The 18,542-nt window shown below is 56.5% G+C and overlaps 1 protein-coding gene across 2 annotated transcripts; it reads right to left on the bottom strand.

Annotated features, from left to right (window-relative positions):
* Positions 1 to 4,130: 4,130 nt before the first annotated feature.
* On the bottom strand, positions 4,131 to 18,409 carry CUL7 (cullin 7). Of its 2 annotated transcripts, XM_067752884.1 has the most exons (26): positions 18,273 to 18,409; positions 16,843 to 17,430; positions 16,258 to 16,409; positions 15,620 to 16,117; positions 14,946 to 15,084; positions 14,652 to 14,848; positions 14,152 to 14,380; positions 13,138 to 13,375; positions 12,946 to 13,051; positions 11,716 to 11,943; positions 11,349 to 11,439; positions 11,074 to 11,245; positions 10,794 to 10,899; positions 10,402 to 10,497; positions 10,092 to 10,267; positions 9,826 to 9,959; positions 9,304 to 9,486; positions 8,937 to 9,043; positions 8,656 to 8,838; positions 6,891 to 7,051; positions 6,511 to 6,727; positions 6,108 to 6,396; positions 5,286 to 5,431; positions 5,044 to 5,170; positions 4,748 to 4,953; positions 4,131 to 4,522 (listed from the first exon to the last, which is right to left on the bottom strand). In XM_067752884.1, exons 2-26 carry the CDS (start codon positions 17,420 to 17,422, stop codon positions 4,199 to 4,201), a joined length of 5,085 nt encoding a protein of 1,694 aa, XP_067608985.1. In that variant the 5' UTR covers positions 17,423 to 17,430; positions 18,273 to 18,409; the 3' UTR covers positions 4,131 to 4,198. The 2 variants fall into 2 exon arrangements, with proteins under 2 accessions (XP_067608985.1, XP_067608986.1); XM_067752885.1 differs by lacking the exon at positions 9,304 to 9,486.
* Between the last annotated feature and the right edge of the window lie 133 nt (positions 18,410 to 18,542).

Genomic DNA, 18,542 nt, shown 5'->3' with positions numbered 1-18,542 from the left:
TCTTTTTATTCTGCTTCTTTTGTGGGTGACCTAGAATTACCATTTCAGGGGCCACGTGTTGGGTGGGCAATAAATCTAATGCTCCTACAAAGTGGGAAGTCAGATCAGAGACCCTTCCTATTTAAACTGAACAGATGACACGATCATTCAAAGACGGAACCAATCCCACAACTCATCTACTTAGCTTTGGTCTTGGATGCAGGGGAGGTAGAAGGTGGGGACAAAAATATGATAATATGTAAGCACAGCTGGCTCTCAGTACTGTTTGGGTGGAGAATTCATATGGCCTGTGTGGACTGGAAAATCCTGGAGCTGACAATTCAGTTTAAAGTGATCTCAGGTTGATAGTGCCTTCAGGCACCTGGCAGAAGCAAATGCATTCCTCTCTTGAGGATTGTACTTTAAACCCAGGCCTCAAGGAATTCCTTCAGATAAAATTTCAAGGAATCTAAGCTTACAGTGAAAACAAAGCAAACAAGGAAAAAAAAAACCCATAAGCAAGAGTCATTAGGAACAACAGGCAAGAGAATCAGACCAGCAAAGACTGAGATGTTAGAAGTATAAAATACAAAATATTTTACTTACATTTAAAGAAAAGCTATGACTGATGAAAAAAATATCAAAAAGGACCAGATTCATAAAAAAAATTTTTTTAATGAAAAATATATTATTTGAAGTTAGAAACTTTATGGTTAAGCTGCAGATTAGACACACCTAGAAGGAGAATGAACTGGAAGTAGATGTGAAGTTACACAGATGGAGCCCAGGGATAGAGAGAAATGGAAACTGAGGAAAAGAGGTTAAACAACACGGAGGATAGAGTGAGGAGATGTGAGACAAATCAGAGTTCCAGAAGCAGAGAGTATGTTAAAGGGGATGAGAATTATAATTGATAATTTATAAACCCTAAGAATCAGGAACACCAGTTAATCACAGACGGTGGGGTTGGGGACCTAGATAAATCACAAAAACTACAGAACATTAGAAAGATTAACATCTAAAAAGCAGCTATAGGGAATTCCCTGCCAGTCCAATGTTTAGGACCCAGCTTCCACTGCAGGGGGCCCCCTGGTCAGGGAACTAAAATTCTGTGTGCTGTGTGGCGCAGCCAAAAAAATAATAATTTAAAAAATAAAAAGCAGCTGTAAGGGAAAGGAAGAGGTAGAATTAGAAGCTAAGACATCTGTTACTGCTTGATGCTTCTGGGATGGGGGAAAAGATGTAGTTCGGATGACAGAAATGCATAAAGTGCGCTTCTCCCAGTGATTGTTAGATGAGGGCTCTGGCTACCAGGATAGTTCGCCTGTCCCAGAGGGAGTGAGGGAGCCAGTGCTACAGGGTCCCCAGTGTCACATGTGTCAATCCTAGTTTAAAGCCAAAAGACCGATTCTGGCTGATAAAAGCAGAAATAGACTATTGAACTACTGGGCTCACAGAAACACTAAGAAGGCTGGAGAGAAGCTCCAAAAAAGGAGTGGGGGATAAAGTCAGAGCTGTTAAAAGCACTGTAAGCCCTACCGGTGCGGGAACCAGTGCGACGTGAAGATGTCAGTGCCGACACCAGAGGTGCCCCACTTCCCCCTGCTCTGCGCTAGACTGAGGCATTCCTGGCAGAGGCATCGAGTCACCTGGCTGCAAAGGCGATGCTGGGAAAGCCAAGTGTCTGGTCTTTCATATGGTGGGAGGTGGGCTCTACCTTCTCCCTAGGTTTGCGGTAGGGAGTTTCTAAGCACAAGAAGGGGGTTCAGGTGAAGGGCAGTCAAGAAACCGTAATGTATGTCCACCACACGGCTGTATTGGTCCCCAAGCCTCCAAACTGCTACTTTTCCCCTTCAACGAGGAGCCAGAGGAGATGGAGAGCCGTGAGCTGCAGCTGTGGGTTGGTCTGGTTGGTTCTGGTTTTTATTGTTAACAGCTTTGTTGAGATATCATTCACATACCATACAGTGTATCCATTTAAAGTGTACAATTCAGTGGTTTTTAGTATATTCACAGAATTGTGTGACCATCACCACAATTTTGTAACATTTGTGACACCCCAAAAAGAAACCCCGTACCTTCTAGCAGTCACTCCTCAGTTCTTCCCAATCCCCCCAACTCTAGGCAACCACTAAACCACATTCCGTCTCTAGATTTGCCGATTTGGGGACATTTCACATAAATGGGATCATTATGTGGTCCTTGGTGTGCAAACCAGCTAAAGGGATATAAGGAATTGAGGCTGTGAGGATGGTCTCACAAGGGGATCAGGGAAGCAAACTTTCATCCCGAGTCAGCCAGGAAGTGTTTGCCCTGTAGAGATGGAAAGCCCTGAGGGCAGGGAAGGAGGCTCAGATCTTTACTGGTGCAGGTGAGAGAAGGGCAATCAGGACTGCTCACCTGGGTGGCTGGATTTGGGTACCAGATCAGGCAGATCAGAGTCAAAGTGGGGTTAGACTGTGTGGAGGACAGTGGGCAATGTAGGAGCAGGACTGAGGACAGGAATGTGCAGGGTTTTGGCATTATGGCTGGTGGGCTCTTCCTTTAAGGACTGTTGGAGGTTTGTCCATTGCAGATGAGCAGGTGGGTACCCTGTGGGAGACTTTGTGACTGAGTGGGACGAACAAGGGGTTGAGCAAACGCCGTGGATGAGACTAGTGGCCTGGAGCTCAGCCCACACCAGAGCCCGTGGGACAGCAGCAGTACAGGAGGTGGCAGTGGGAGAAAGTCCCACCTGGTCCCCGCATGTGCCGCATGCTGGCCTGGCTACTAGAGCCCGGGGGCTCTCTGGGTTTCTGTGGGAAAGGATAGGCTCATAAAGAGCATGAGAACCCAGAGAAGCAAAAGGCGCTGGCCCCACAGAGCTGGCTCAAAAAGGAGGACATGGCCTGGGCCAGTGAAAGAGAGACAGGCCATGATCTCTGGCACAAAGGTGGAGGAGCAACCAAGTGACAAAGTGCAGCAACTCCAGTGTGCCCACTGCTGCCCCAGCCTGCTGCTGCCTGTCTGCTGCCTCAGAATAGCACGGACCAACAGGACGGCTCTGCTGTGAGAACCACCACCGATGTGAGAACCACCAGTGGCACCACAGGGCCACCACACTGCAAAGCAAGCAGGGGCCCTTTGTGTCCACACTTTGCTTTGTTGCCTCATCCTGGGCATCCTGACTCCCAAGCCCTGGCTGTTTTTTCCCTTACAGATTTTATTCCAAATGTCAGTCCTGGGTGGCACCCAGTTCCCTCCGGCCGATGTGCCCTCTCCCACCACCTGACTCTTCTGTAGCTTTCTCCTAGTCACCTAGTCATGGATTCAGGACGCCTGGGTCACTCCTTCCCTCCTGCGCTAAGGGCCCTGCCCAGACACAGAGCTCCACCCCTGGCACTGGGTCCCCTAGCCCGACCTACCCTGCCTCAGTGTGGGTGGGGCTGGGGGGCCAATCGGCAGCACAGAGCAACAGGCCTGCCTCTGGAGCTAGCTGGGGTGCAGCTCTGCACAGCCAGAGGGGGGCAGAGGCAGGGGAGTAGAGAGGGGCAAAGAGGAGGAGCCCGTGGGAGCTGCAGATCCTTCTAGGTCAGCTTCTAACCCAGACCCTAGAGCGTCCGTGGGGAACACGTTAGGGTCCTGGGTGCTTGTAGTGGCCACAAGGGTCCTTTACCTCACCGTCCCCTTGTCAGCCTTACCTCGGGACGGCGCCGTGCACCACACTGCTGAGCGTGGTGGCCAGAAGAGGGACTTGGTGGCAAAGCCTTCACCATGTCAAAGGCTCCCACACGTGAGTCCCATAGTGACTGTCCAATTCCACAAACAAGTGAAATGGAGCCCTGCTGGATGATCTGCCGAAGTTGCAAGCCATCCAGCGCGTGGCAAGGTGGGCTTGAATCTCCACCCTGCCAAGGTGAAAGCACTACTGACCACATACCCTCCGAGAAGACCCATCCCCGGAGTCCACTTTATCCCCCGGCCAGGAGGGGGATGCTCAGTCACACCCGGCTCCCTCTACCCTCCTCCCCAGCCTGCCATCCTCACCCGAAGAGAGACTCCTCATGAGTGTCTCCTCATGAGACTGCCTCAGAGCAGAGGGCTCTTCTCCCCTTCCAGCCAGGAAAGCCCCTGTCCCTGTCAGCTCCCTCGCAGTCACCACACAGGCCAAGTAATCAAACTGCTGCATTTTATTCTGTAGAAAGCACCGCCCTACATAACCCTGAGCCTGTCTCCAGGGCTACCGGAAGGTGGAGAAGCTCTGGGTGCTTGTGCAGGAGGCATAGGGCACGCCCCGGGAGCGAATCTGCAGGGTGTGGAAGGTGAGGGGTGGGTTTGGGCCCGAGGAGCGGGGGTTCAGGGACTCGGTGTGAGGCTCCATCACAGTCACGGGGACTGCGTAGGACAGCATCTGGGGCCGGTCATCCTGGCGTCTCACTGTGCCCTTGCCCAGGAGGTGCAAGACACAGGAGAGGACATCAGCACTGCTGCAGGTGGCCCCCCTGCCAAGGCTGCTAACCAAGCCCCTGGGAGGACACGGGCCCTTCTGCCAAGCTTCCAGCACCTGGTATGGAGCGGGGAGGAGAAGCGATACGTCAGACGCCCAGCTTACCGTACCTCTAGCTCCCAGCCCCGGGACAGCGAGGCCATGAGGGGCACCCCAACCCCACTCCTCACCCACTAGAGGCTCTACAGTGAGCCAGGGACTTCAAATGTGGATCCATCTCCTCCTGTGGACTGCCCCCTGCCCCCGGCAAAGCCTCCTCACCCAACACCCACCCCCGCCTACCCGGCAGACAAGCTGGTCAACGTGCAGGCCCTCGTCCCCGTGGGCCTTGAGGATTCGGACAATGAGGCAGTTGAGAAGGTTCCGTCTCTTCTCCAAGTTCCGGCCCTCTTCGTCCTCAGCTTTCAGGTATGTCTGAGCTGGGATGAGCCACACGTTGCCCCTCCGAGGCCTGGGTTCCTCGCTACCATCTCGAATCTTGAGCACCCCTGAAATAAGCGCTGGTCACTTGGTGGGGGGGGGCCTCGAGGACGCTGGCCCCAGCTCAGGGCAGAGGCCCCGGGGCCCTAAGTACAGACCTCCTGGGGCATCTTTTGTCTCGTGAAGGTCCAGGGGGCCCCTTGAAGAGGTAAGAGGCCCAACTGCCTGATTCAGCATGTCTGGAGACAGCCCCGAGCGCGCCAGCAGACTCTCCACGGAGACGGCCTTAGGAAGAGAAGGGAAGCGTCAGGGCCTCCCCAGGAGGTGGAGCAGAGAGGGTGGAGGGAAAGAAAGGAAGGACAGGTGGGAGAGAGCAGGGAGGCGTGAGGGGCTGGGCCACCTTCAGCTCATTGAGATGCAGCAGCAGCCACATCTGCACGGTGGACACATGCAGCGTCTGGTCCCCAAACTGCAGTTCAGCCCGGCCCAGCCATGTCCACTGCAGTCGCCTCTGCGGGGCCTGCTCTAGGGCAGGGTAGCTCTGACCTGAGTGTCAGGGAGGAGGAGGGAGTCAGGGGGGCTGGTGAGGACGCACCATCGGTGGAGCTTTGTCCCCGTTAATCTCTGCAGAGTCTGGGGCCCAGTGTTTCTGGACACTGTGGTTCCTGGTCTGAGCTTCCAGAGCTCAGCCCTCTCTGTGTCTGCCTCCTGAGTAAGGGGAGCCCACCCTGTGCCAGGCAGGCTGTGATCAGTGCCTTCGAGGAGTTCCCCAATTTTTAAGGGAGACAAAACCATGAAGTGAGGAAGGACTGGGGCTCTCATCAAACTGGAAACGTCTCCCCCAGGAGTGTAGGAGCTCCCTGAGGGCAGGGTCTAAGTCTAACCCCCTTTCCTTTGTCGCTGCCCAGCCCAGGATCAGCCCCCACTGGGGAGCTTAGGTTACGATGACTGACCAGGAACGAGACACCCACTACTCTCTGGTGGTCTCAGGTGCCTCCTGCCTCCATCCTCCCCACCACCCACAAAGGGAGTCCTGGCTCTCATTTTAAAGACAGAAAAGACAACAGGCTGGGGATCTGCTGCCTGTAGCCCCACCCCGAACCTAAGCTCCTGCCCTTTTCCTCAAATCTACCCCGTGAAGGCTGCCAGCCCCAGGGGTCACCCCCAAGCCCAGGTTCTTTCCCGGTGTCCCAGCCCCCAGTTCTCTTGGCCCACTGCTCACTCTTGTTGTAGAAGTTGGAGTATCGGTTCAAGGTGCCCCTCAGGTAGGCAGGCAGGCAGGTTCTGGGGTTGAGCGTGTGGCAGATGGAGGCAGTGGGCCAGCAGCGTGGTGACAGGACGAGCACAGACACTTCTGGCATCGCCCCTTCATAGTAAAGGTCCTCGTTCTCATCCTCCTCCTCCGCCGCCTCCTCTCCCGCCCCGCCGGCCGCTGATGCTGCCCCAGCTTCCAGCTCAGCTTCCTCTCCGGTCCCTCTCTCGTGCCCCCTGCCGCTGGCCTCGTGGCTCACCTGAAGACGACGGAACACAGGGCGCCCCAAAGCCAGCGGCTCCTCTGGTCTGCCCCATGCCTCTCTCTGTGCCTCCCACCCTCCCACTTGCTAATTCCCTTCCCCAGCGCCCACCTGTATTTTCTTCTCTGTGTCCTCCAGCTTCAGGAATTCCTGATCAAGCCGCTGGAGCTGGTACACGTGGAACTGGCGCTGCAGCTCCTCCGAGGTGCTCAGGCTCCGCAACATCTGCTGGGGGAGGCGGTTGGGGAAGCAGGGGCCGATCTGCTCCAGCACGGCCCCCTCCAGCCAGCTCGAGCCCACGCTCAGGAGACGGTCCGCCATGTAGTGCCTGCAGCGCGCACAGCCCAGGCCGAACCTCAGTGTGGGGGCTCGGCATGGCCCCCCGGCTCCGGGACTCCAGCCTGCCGGGAACCCGGCCTCCCAGCCCCAAGGGCTGGCCCTGCCCGTCATCCTGCGTCCCCCCACCTCCCACTCCCTTGGTCCACACTCACTGGTAGTAATGCTCGAAAGTGGTGGCTATCTCCAGGCCAGAGAAGATCAGGACCGTTTCCAGGCATCGCTGCAGTTGGGCCAGCATCTCCATCCCCCGGGCCCCACCGATCCGGCTGCCCTGGATCCGCTGGTCGATGTGCCGCGCAAACTGCTCGCTTACCTGGGCAGTGGGGAGAGCACAGGAAAACTATGAAGGAGAGAACGGAGGAGGTGAGTGGGAACAGGGGGAGGGTCTGAGGAAGGAGATATGAATGGCCAGCAGGTTCATCAACTGGTCAGCGATTTTATAAAACTCTTATAAAATCATTAACAACTGCGTATATTAACAATACTAAAATGATGAAAACTGTTTTTTGTTTGTTTTTTAAAGAAGATGTTGGGGGTAGGAGTTTATTAATTAATTAATTTATTTTTCCTGTGTTGGGTCTTCGTTTCTGTGCGAGGGCTTTCTCTAGTTGTGGCAAGTGGGGGCCACTCTTCATCGCGGTGCGCAGGCCTCTCACTATCGTGGCCTCTCTTGTTGCGGAGCACAGGCTCCAGACACGCAGGCTCAATAGTTGTGGCTCACGGGCCTAGTTGCTCTGCGGCATGTGGGATCCTCCCAGACCAGGGCTCGAACCCGTGTCCCCTGCATTAGCAGGCAGATTCTCAACCACTGTGCCACCAGGGAAGCCCTGAAAACTGTTTTTTTCACATTTAGCATGTCTAAAATCAAACTAACAATAGTAACTCAATGCAAGGAGACACAAGCACACCTCAGAGATATGGCGGGTTTGCCACCGCAATAAAGCAAGCACACAAATTTTCTGGTTTCCCAGCGCATACAAAAGGATGTTTACATTATACCATAGTGTATTAAGTGTGCAATAGCATTATGCCTAAAAAACAGCGTACATACCTTAAACAATACTTTATTGCTAAGAAATGCTGACCATCACCTGACAACACAGGGTTGCCACAAACCTTCAATTTGCCAAAAAATGCATTATTTGCAAAGCACAATAAAGCGAAGAGCAATAAAAGGAGGTATTCCTGTAAGTTATGTGCACAAAGATGGTCACACCACGTTGTTACAGCCATGCTTCTGGCTCCCACTTCGCTGTTCTCTGCTTACCAAGGCACTCTGCTTAACTGTGCATCTTCTCTAGGAGACTGTAAACTTTGAGGGAAGGGATTTCATCTATCTTCAGCTCTTATCTCAGTGCCTGACACATTGTAAGTGCCTATTAAATATTTGTGGAATGACAGGAATGGTGGAGTAAATTATAGTATTGATACATCTATTGGATGGAATTTATACCAAAATTTGAAGACAAACAGCAACACTGAAAATGGCTTTTCATGTAAGGGTCAAAAGAAAACAGGATAAAGCATTTTAGCTACTTGTGAATAAACTATGTGAAATCAAGCACACAAGTAGAAGAAAGTATGCCGAGATGTATTAGGATGGTACAAAGCGGGTCATTTCTTTCTTTTACCTTCCTTTTTTTTTTGCGGGGTGGAGGGGGGCGCTGTGGGCATGGCTTATGGGAACTTAGTTCCCCGACCAGGGATGGAACCTGGGCCCACAGCAGTGAAAGTGCAGAGTCCTAACCACTGGACCACCAGGGTATTCCTGTTTTTTTGAATTTTTGATAACATGGTTCTACATTAGTATTGTACATGCTCCTTGTTGCGTGGGAATGGAAGGGTGGGCCATTCTGAGAAGGGGAAGGGAGAGTTTTGGGGGAGAGGCCCCAGGGGAGGGGCGGATGGGAGGCTTACGTGGGCAGCTCTGAGGAAAGGGAGCTTCAGCAGGGCACCAGCACAGCCATTCTGCAGCGCCAGCAAGAAGGCTGCCCGTGGCCCAAACAGCTCGGAGCTTGACTTCTGCAGGTTACTGAAGTGTTCGCAGTAGCGGGGCACAAAGTCATCATCCCGCCAGTGTGAGGTCAGAAAACTGCTGACCTGGAGGGTGGGAAGGGGCGGCAGTGTAGGGCAACCCAACAAACCAACGGCACGGTTCCACCCTCCCTCCCCGCCCCCCCTCCACCGTTCCTGCCCACCTGCTCCTCCACCACTGCCCGCCAGCAGCGGGTCAGGTTTCTCATGATGCTGCCAGGAAGCCCCCGGGTGGCCAGGGAGCTCCAGTCATGGCTTCTGTTTCTGCCCTCTGTGGAGACAGGGGAAGGGGCAGAGGTAAGGCGGTGGCAGCCCTCAGCCCCCGGGTCCCTATTCGAGGGTGAGCCTAGGGTTCTTTCCTGACATTCTGCCACCCAAAATGATGCTCCCAGGTGGGGGTGACACAAACCAGAAGATGAACAGCTTGAGCATGCAGGGAGCGGGGGGTGAGGAGGGACAGACACCTGTAGTATGTGAGTTGGGGGAGGGAAGGTCCCCAACCGAGCTCCCGCCTGAGCCCCCAGCACTCACTGGGCCGAGGAGCGGCCACCACTGGAGGGGCTGCCTCGCAGGGCTCCACATGCACCAGCAGGTGGGTGAGGCGGCGCACTCGTGAGGAGAAAGCTGCTGCGCGGCTCTGCGGGTTGTGGGCAGCCTCCCGACACTCCAGGTACTGGTCCAGCAACCAGCCCAGGGGGCTGACACCATCCTCATCTGGAGGCGGGGGAAAAACAAGCCAAGGCAGGGCATGTCTCCAGGGCAGTGGGGAAGCTGGGCTGGACAGCAGTGCCAAGAAAGAGCAGCAGGACAGAGCGATATGGCAAGGGAGGTAGCGAGGTCCCTCCTGACCATGTGGTGTCAGCTGGCAGCCGGGAGACACGGGAAAGGAGGCGGCCCCTGGGCTGTGAAGAGGGGGCTTGGGGGTACTGAATGAACGCAGGTATCCATAGGGCCAAGAGCATAACCCAGGTGGCTCTAGGCCAGAGCAAGAAGGGGCTGATGAGCAGGGCCGAGCAACGGGATAGTAAAGGGGCCAGGGGCAGGGACAGTTACCGGGGGAGGTGATGTTCTGCACCAGGGGGCTGACCAGGGCCTCCCAGCAGGTCTTGCCCAGTGCTCGGGCAGCTTCACTGTCTGGGAGGAAGCGATCGGCAAAATTCTGCTCCTGACGTAGAGCCCCGTTGAGTCTGGGGAGAAGAGTGGGGAGGAAGGTGTTGGGGGCTGGAGGCCTAAGTGACTCCTTAGGCCTAAGAGTCCACCAGCCTAAGATCGCCAGCTACCCCTCTCACACACACAGGTACACACGCACTCACACACACCTAGAGCTCAGGTGCAGGAGGCTCCTGCGGTCCTCCGCGATGTCCTGGCTCCAAGCCTGCGCCTTGACCACGTAGAAGAGGCGTGTGTGGCGACACAGCTGCTCCCGGAACACCGGCCAGAACGTGGGCTTGGGGCCCAGGACCTCTAATCCCCGAATGCGCGTGTCGATGCCGCCCTGCAATGTGCAAAGGCCCATTTCCGCCGGCCCCATACTCTCCTCAGGAGGGGCTGGAGAGGTGGCCCAAGATCTGCAACGGTTACAGGCCGCAGAGCCTCCTGCCCACGGCTGCCCCCCTCCCCCGGCCCCACCTGCTGGCAGCGCTTTATGCGGATCTGGATGACAGGCCAGAAGCGGTTCAGGTTCTCCAGGAGGACCACCCGGCTGGCGGAGGGCATCACGTTCACCTGGTGGCAAGGGGGTGGCAGGCAGAGAGCGCCGTCACGCGTGTGGATGGGAGTGCTGAAAGAACCCTAGTCTGCTCCTGTTGCCTGCTGTGTCCCTCCCTCCCCCAGCCCTGGGGGGTCCTGACCGAGGGGTCCTAATGCCACCCTCACTGCTCAGGGCCTGATGCTGCCACACGGGCACAGGGATGGACTTCATCTACTATGGGGCTCAAAGCAGGGAGGAATATAGGCATTTTGGGGTCTGGGCAGGAGGGTGGATCCCTTGAGGGGTGGCCTAATGGCACAGGGGTCCCTACCGAGTTGAGTTCCGTGTTAAGGGAGGTGGCACTGTCGCCCCCGAACACCACCACCCTGGCCGGCATGTAGCTTGAGTCTTCGCCAGCCACCAGCAGAGCCAGCTGCCTGGGAGCAGGGCAGAGGGACCAATCGGAACCGGATCCAGTCGTGTTCTCACAGACACAGCCGAGGGGACTCTGGTCACCTTCAGGGGGGTGTGGGTGCTTCCCCAAGACAAACGGCAGGGAAGTCACAGGACAGCGTGGGTGTGTGTCTAGGCACAGGCGTGGAGCACGTTACCTGACGAGGACGCCCTGTTGCATGTGTAGGGTGATGTAGTGGGAGCCGGTGCTGCCGCTGGACTCCCAGTAGGTCTTGGGGTTGCGGTCCGTCAGCTTGCTGGCCCGGTGCGGGTTGGAGGACACCTCCACCTTCTCCCAGCACTTGTCCTCCTTCACCTCCACGCTGGAGCCTGCGGGCAGGCGGGAAGGGGTGGCGGTCACAGCCCTGGCAGGTGTGGAGGGAAAACACACGGAGGTGTGGGGACGCGGGGTGACAGGGGGACAGGCACGAACCCTGGCACAGGTATCTGAGGAACACGTCAAAGAAGGGGATGTTGATGGGGCGGTGCGTTCGTCTGTGGTCTTCGATCTGGCCCAGCACCATCTGCAGCCCGGACATCGGAGAGAAGGGGTGCGGGGAGGGGGCAGGAACATGGAAACGCACGTGGAGGAAAAACCCCAGCAGCAGCGGGACTAACTCCGTAACACTGGCAGAGCAGGAGCAGCTGGGAAAGCGGGGCCAGGAACAAACGCCCCCAGGTTCACTAGATTCACCTGCCTTCCAACTTCAGGAACACAGCCCCTTCCCCTGCCACTGCTTGGGTGTCATACTCTTACCCAGCTGTGAACCCAAAGGCTTCCCCCTGCCCTCCCTCCTGACCTGGATACAGCCTCCCAGGATGTTGGTGGTGAGTTTCCGGTACAGGTGCGCATGCTTCTCACACTTGAACACCATGTCTCGCAGCTCCTGAGCCAGCTCCAGCTTTCCCAGGTGCTTTTCCAGGGCTTTGGAGATGGCATCTCGGGCTCCCAGCTGATTCAGCACCACGGCATAGTCCCTGCTCACCGAGGCCAGGTGGTGCAGGAAGAGGATCAGCTCCTGGAGCACCTGGGAAGGAGGCAGGGGGAGGTGGATAAAGGGGACAGACCACAAGCGTCTTCAGTAGTACTGACTACACACCTACTGTGTGCTGGGTGCCAGGGCTACTGCAGTTCACAGAGTGAGGAAGTAAAGACAAGGATGAGGAGACATGAGGGCTCGGTGGAATTAGAGAACCAAACAAACTGCAATGGAAAAGCCAAGAGGTGCCCTGGATCCTGGGGGTCTTGACTACTGATTACGCTGGCAATAGGTGCAGGGGGCATCCCCGGTTGTTTCTTTTCAGGCCCAGCTGTCACAAGAACCAGCTGTGGGGCTGTGTTATGAGATGCTCAGCCCCCAAGCACAGACACGTGACAGCAAAGAGGGGGCCGAGAGGGACCAGATGTATGTGTGGACACTCAGTAAGCCCACCACAGAGCTAAAATCTGGGTAGCCGCCAAAGGTGTGTGCTGCAGACACCCGCTGCCTCCATGACCCTAGTTCTCTGACCGCTTCCCAAGCCTTCTGTGCTCAGGAGCGCTCTGTGGCAGGGGACTCTGGGATGTGATGGTCCCCTCTGCCTCCTTCACCCCCCTTTCCTTCACAGGCCCAGCCAAACAGGAGCCACTGAGGCTCTTAATGTAATATAGATATCATCCTTTATGTAACAAAGGATATGGCAAATAAGATCCCCCATTTGGGTTATATCTGCAAAATAAAATACAGGAAAGATACATAAATTAACACAAATGGTTACCATTTGTAAGGGGCATGTGGGTGGCATTGGGAGGACAGGGACTCAGGTGGGAGTGAGAATTTTGTTTCTACCTTGTTATATTGTTTTGATTTGTGAACTGTGTGAACGTACGACCTATTTTTAAAACTACAATTCAATTTTAAAAATGAAACCCAAACCAAGAGCACAAAGGCTCCATGGTGCCCTCTCGAGCCCTGCCCGGGGTCTGCCTTGCCAGAAGCTGCCTGGTATCCTCCCCCTCTCAGCATCTCCTCAGGGCAGGGCAGGGGTACCTCTCGGTCAGTGTCTGGGGACCGCAGGCAGGCCATGCAGGCGTCCATGGCCTCATGCCAGGGGAGCAGCAATGCCTCGGGAAAGTCCACCAGCCGCATCAGGATTCTGGGGAGCAGGGGGCAGTAGGAGAGAGATGTGCAGCCTGCCTCAGAGACCCCTCTGCCCAGCAGCACCCCTCACCACCCCCTCACCTCAGAACGGCCAGGTGCAGGGCCTTGTTGGCCACGGGAGTGTCAAGGCTCCGCATCAGCGCGAGGAAGGGCTGGGGCTGCCGCTGCAGTTGCAGCAGGAGTGGCTTGACCTCGCTCTCCCGGGGCCCCTCTGAGCTGAGAGCTTGCTCCAGATCCAGGAAGATTTTCCCAGCCAGACCGTAACCCTCCACCAGATGCTGCAGGGGAGTGTTGGGGCACTGAGTCGGGGCTTCTTTTGCTACAGGAAAGGAGAAGTCACAAGAGTTGGCCATTGTTAGTGACGTGAAAGATCATAAAAGGAGAGACATTCATAACTCTCAACTCTTGTTTCCTCATTTCTCCCAAAAATATTTTACATTTCTTCCCCCTAAACGCCAGGTTTTGGGGATCTCATAGCATCTCTTAATGTACTTTTTTTTTTTTTTTTTTTGCAGTACGCAGGCCTCTCACTGTTGTGGCCTCTCCTGTCGCGGAGCACAGGCTCCGGACGCGCAGGCTCAGTGGCCATGGCTCACGGGCCTAGCCACTTCACGGCATGTGGGATCTTCCCGGACCGGGGCACGAACCCGTGTCCCCTGCATCAGCAGGCGGACTCTCAACCAGTGCGCCACCAGGGAAGCCCTCTTAATGTACTTTTAAGACAGCTTCATGACAAACTTTTGATTTTGTATTCTCAAAATAGCAAAGGAGCTTCCTATCTGCAAATAGCAGAACATTTCCCTATATCTGGAAGCATGCAATAATCTGTTTTTCTCTACAATAGAAAAAATTCAATGTGAGGGCTTTCAAGGCTTCAAATTTCTTGCAATGTTCTAACTTGACACTCTCCTTCATACTTTGGAGGGAGGACAATGTCTGCTTCTCCATGCACTGCTTATCTCGAAATTTCAGATTCTTCCTAAAGTGCCATCTCTTCCAGACAGGATTTGCACAAAAACCAGCACAGATGTCTCTCCCAGGCTAATGCCCTCCCAGAGGCCAGTGTGCAGAGCTGCTGTCTGTTTGGCACCCCACCTTCCACTCTGGCTGCATCTGCTGATTCCTGAGGCTGGGCCTGGGCTTCCAGCAGGGATGGGTAGGCCAGCTGCCCTGCCAGGGCCTCGAGCCCGTATTTCCTGTAGACATGGCAGTTGAGCAGGTCCCTGAGAGCGCTGTCATCGAGTCGCTGTGGCAGAGCCAGCAGCAGGTCCTGGGCCAACTCCATGGGCACGGCCAGCTCGGCCAGGATCTCGTCATCCAGAATCTGTCATCGGGGAGAAGCTCTCACTGCAGGCGGCTCTGCCGGTGCAGAGGCTCCAGAGGCACTTGCCAGGGGAAAGGAGTTCTGCATACACCTTCTCCATCCCCAGTCTCTCATGGGGGCGCCTCCCGAACAGCTCGCCAACATCTCCGAACATCCTAGACCCCTCCCCTGCAGCCCTTATGCTATCACCCTCCACTTCCCATCCCGAGTCTTCCAAATGCTCTGTCACAGTCCAGCCCTCCAACCTCTGTGTGTCTCTGGGCAGCTCTACCTCCCCATCAAGGTTCTCCTGGAGGATCTGGAGAACCTCCTGATGGTCGGGTCCATCCAGCTTCTTGATGAAGAAGAGGAGCTCCCACCACTCGGCCTGGCTCAGGTGTTCACTCTCCTCAGCGTCCTCATCCTCAGGCAGCACGCAGGGCATGGCGTAGAGCTCTGCCATGGGCTTCCACCGCCAGGAGGGCAGGGCTGTGGAAATGAGAGGGGCACAGGGACGTCACTGCCCGCCCAGCCAGACCGCCGCTCCTCTGCATAGAGTTGATCCCTGCTTCCCCTCTGGGCTCACCTACACCCACAGCTCCACTGACCGCTGCCCCCTGGTACTCATCAGCCTCAACCACGTCTTCGATGTCTTCTTCAAAGCCCAGAATCTCCAGCATGTGCCAGTGTACCCAATAGGTGCGGCCTGTTGACTCCCACAACACCTGGGGGATATGGGAAAAAAGAGAGGGAAGGGGAAGAGAGCTCACCTAATGACTGGCTGTGGCCCGATGATGGGGACACACAGCCCTCACAGCCCTCAGGGTGACCACCTGGCCAGGTGTGGAAAAACCTCTAAAGAGCAAAACCTGTGGTATATGGAGAACACGTACACGCACGCAAAGGATGCCTTCCCCAAACGGGAACAGGCTCTCTCCCCTCACCTATCCTTGGTGGCTTATGCCCCACACTTCCTCCTGGCCTTAACCACACTGTCTTCCTGAACTTGACCTTTGGGATGGTCTTGCTGTATCAGTCTTCTTCCTGGGAGTGAGTCCTCCTGACCTCAGAGTCTCCTAAAGGCAGATTTTCTCAGCCCTCCAAACGGCTCCCCTCTCAATTGCTGACCCCCTTTTACCATACCCAGCTTACTGAGGGTTTTCGCTTTGAGTGGCCCGCCAGAGGCCCCAGCTTGAAGCCCCAGCTATGCCCCACCCAAGACAGACCCCCAACGGTGGCCCGCCACCGCGCTCTGCTCACCTGCACAGGGGGCACGCCACTGTTGCTCTGCCGGAACTCGCCCTCGTCCCCAGCACTGATCTCCTCGTAATCGTCCAGCATCCGCACTCGCATGCCCGGCTGCAGCGCGTCCCGCACGTACAAGGCATAGGTATTGCCACTTGCGAACTCAGAGCGAGGGCGAAACCGCCTTGACCTCCTAAGGGAGGGCAGGGCCTGGGCAGGTGGGTGCCCCGGGCCTGCATCTGCCAGCTGGGGCTGGAAGATGGAACAGGAGGGCCGTGCCGAGGGCCCCTGTCTGCTCGAGGCCCAGTCCCAGCGCATGGCCTGTACCAGCTCCGAGATCAGGGTGCCCATGGCCATGCTGAACTCCAGCTCCAGCCGACCCCTCTCCCCACTCAACTCCTCGGGAGTGGAGCTCTGGGCTCCTGGTTCCACAGCACTGTCATTCAACTGATCCAGGAGGGAGGTGACGTGCAAATAGCGCTTCACCAGGGAGAAGAGCAGCCTTCCTGGGACCTGTAGGACACAATCTTTGGCCTATGTCCCCCTTGCTCCAGCTTTAGTGCCTCTTTCCACACTGTCCTCTGTGGACAGGTGCAAAGGCCTGATCCCTAGATTTTGTCCACAGCCACCTCCCAACACTCCGCACAGAATACCTGTGGCAGCTGAATGCCCTCGAAAGACATGGGATGTTCAGAGAGCGTGGCCTGTGCAAACAGTGCCAGCAGAGCACAGCGGCTGTCAAAATCCAGGTGTTTCTCAATGGCCTCCTGCTGGCTCAGTGACAGAAGGATCTGGGTCCGGGTCCCTGTAACCCACAACCCAATCAGTAACAGCTCCCTAACCTTGCCCTTCCCAGGCATCTCTCTTAGACGCTCTACTCTCTCACTCCTTCTGCTGCCACACACTAAGAATGACATGATTTGCTGATTTGCTTCAAAACCCAAAACTTACTATCTTATCCTATCCTATTACTGTCTCATATGCAATAATCTAATAGTCTAAACTCTTCCTCTGCATAGAAAGACAGTTAATAGGAAGTTCTTGAGGATTCAGTCTCCCCTTTCTGCCGAGATGCCCACACTCACCATCCCACCTCCTTTTCTTCCAATCCTAAGACAAGGGCAACAGAATCATTTACGTACGGATGAGATCAGAGGCTTCTGTCACAGGGACCTGTGAGACGCTAAGCTGACCCAGTCCCTGTCCTGCTCCCCTTTCCTCCCCACACGGCCCCTCACCAGCATCATGGGAAGCCAGGGCTTGTATCATCCGGCCTGCGCTCCAGCGAATTTGATAATCGGGACTACTGAGCATGTGCATGAGCAAGTCCAGGACCCTTGGGTCTTTGAAGACGCCCGTGAGGGGCTCAATGCTGGCGTAGGCGCTGAGCACATGGACAGTGTGAAGCAGAGGGGCGGGAGGAATGGTGCCCTCACATTCCTCCAGCTGCCGAAGGGCCCTCTGAATCAGAGACTTCACATCGGTTTCCATCTCCCCCAGCACAGATTTGTCCAGGGCTCCAGCCTCCCCTGCTGTCTCCTGGGAGGGCCCGATGACCTGGCCATCTTCGCCCAGCATCTTGTGGCAGTTGGCATAGATCTCGTCATTGGACATCCATAGCAGGATGTGCTCAGCCTTGCAGTCCACTTGGTTAGAACCCCCTTCCCCGTCATCCCCACGCCGGAGGATGAGCCAGCGGATCTGGTACTCAGGGTGCCCATCATGGCCCACTCGCTGGCGTATCAGCTCATCAGGATAGGCATGCAAGCCGGGCCCCAAGGGCACCCTGAATTCCCTGTAGCGGAGTTCCCCCACCATCCTGGCACCTGGCAACACAAGGAAAAGAGAATAGGCAAGCTAGAGTGAGAGAGGAGGTCAGAAAATCAAGGACACCCAGAAGTTGGGACAGCAAATGTGGCAACAGCTGTCGGGCTGGGTGGGGTAAAGTAGGGCCCAGGAGTTGCCTGCTGCATGCTGGGTGGGGCCAGGCCTACGCAGAGGAACACTGGGGTGTTTGTTCTGAAAGAACTCAAAATTTGGGGGCTAAAAGGAGGCTCCAAGGCCCTGCATGCAGCATGGAGCGAGTTGGTTTGGAGCAGAGGAAAGGGGACAGTGGAGGCAGGGCAGCCTTAGAACTAAAGTGAATCCCAGGGCCCTGGGACAGGCGCCAGCAGACCTGAGAAGGGGGTATGCGAAGCCCAGAGGGGTGGGTGTGTTTTGGGGAGTTGGGGATCGAGACCCCGAGTGACTATGGGAAGGGGTGCTAGCTCCAATGACTGAAGCATCGGAGAGTGAGTCTGCAGGGGCAAAAGACCCAGAGACCTGGTGGTGGAGTGAGGGTGCAGGGCGCGACGGGCTGGGAGAAGGGGCTGCTGGTAGGCTGGAGGCGCCCAAGATTGGAGGCGCTTAAGCAGCAAGGCCAGTGGGGGCGACGTGAGGCCCCGAACAGGGTGCACAGGAGACCCGATGGGTGAGGGGCGCGAGGCTTGTAGGACCGGGTCGAAGACAGGAGAAGCCAGGGGCGCGCGGCAAGGTGCGGGGGAGGGGGCTAGGCCAGATAAACAAGAATCCCGAGGCGCGGCGGAATCGGGGGCGCGAGGCCCGGTGGGCGAGTGGGCGGAGGAGAACCCGGACTCGGGGCGGGGGGCCGCGGCGGGGCTGTGGCCACCTCAGAAGTCGATGGGGGTCCCGGCGTGAGGCCTGTCCTTCGCCGAGCTAAGGACGCGGCGCAGACTATGGCGGCAGCGCTGGCGGAGATTTGGGCCCCGCCTGGGCCCCCCGAAGGGGTCGAGGCGTAGAGGCGGGAGGGGGCGTGTTTCCGCAGGCCAGGCGGCCGCAGGGGGCGTGGCGCGCGGGATCGAACGCCCTGGGGGCGTGGCGCCGTCAGCTCCCGGCCTCCGCGCAGGTCTGCGGCCTCCGGGGCCTGGTAGGGCGGGGC

The sequence above is a fragment of the Pseudorca crassidens genome, chromosome 10 (genome assembly GCF_039906515.1).
Source record: "Pseudorca crassidens isolate mPseCra1 chromosome 10, mPseCra1.hap1, whole genome shotgun sequence".
In the NCBI taxonomy this organism is placed as follows: domain Eukaryota; kingdom Metazoa; phylum Chordata; class Mammalia; order Artiodactyla; family Delphinidae; genus Pseudorca; species Pseudorca crassidens.
Note: the sequence above shows the minus strand (reverse complement) of the source record. Positions and strands in the feature narration are given on the sequence as shown.

Coding starts and splice junctions, on each gene's coding strand:
- CUL7 (XM_067752884.1), bottom strand. CDS start 17,422: ATGGTGGGGGAACTCCGCTACAGGGAATTCAGGGTGCCCTTGGGGCCC. Junction 9,044..9,303: donor GGTGGCCGCTCCTCGGCCCA/GTGAGTGCTGGG, acceptor CTGTCTCCACAG/AGGGCAGAAACAGAAGCCAT. Junction 7,052..8,655: donor CTTTCCTCAGAGCTGCCCAC/GTAAGCCTCCCA, acceptor CCCACTGCCCAG/GTAAGCGAGCAGTTTGCGCG.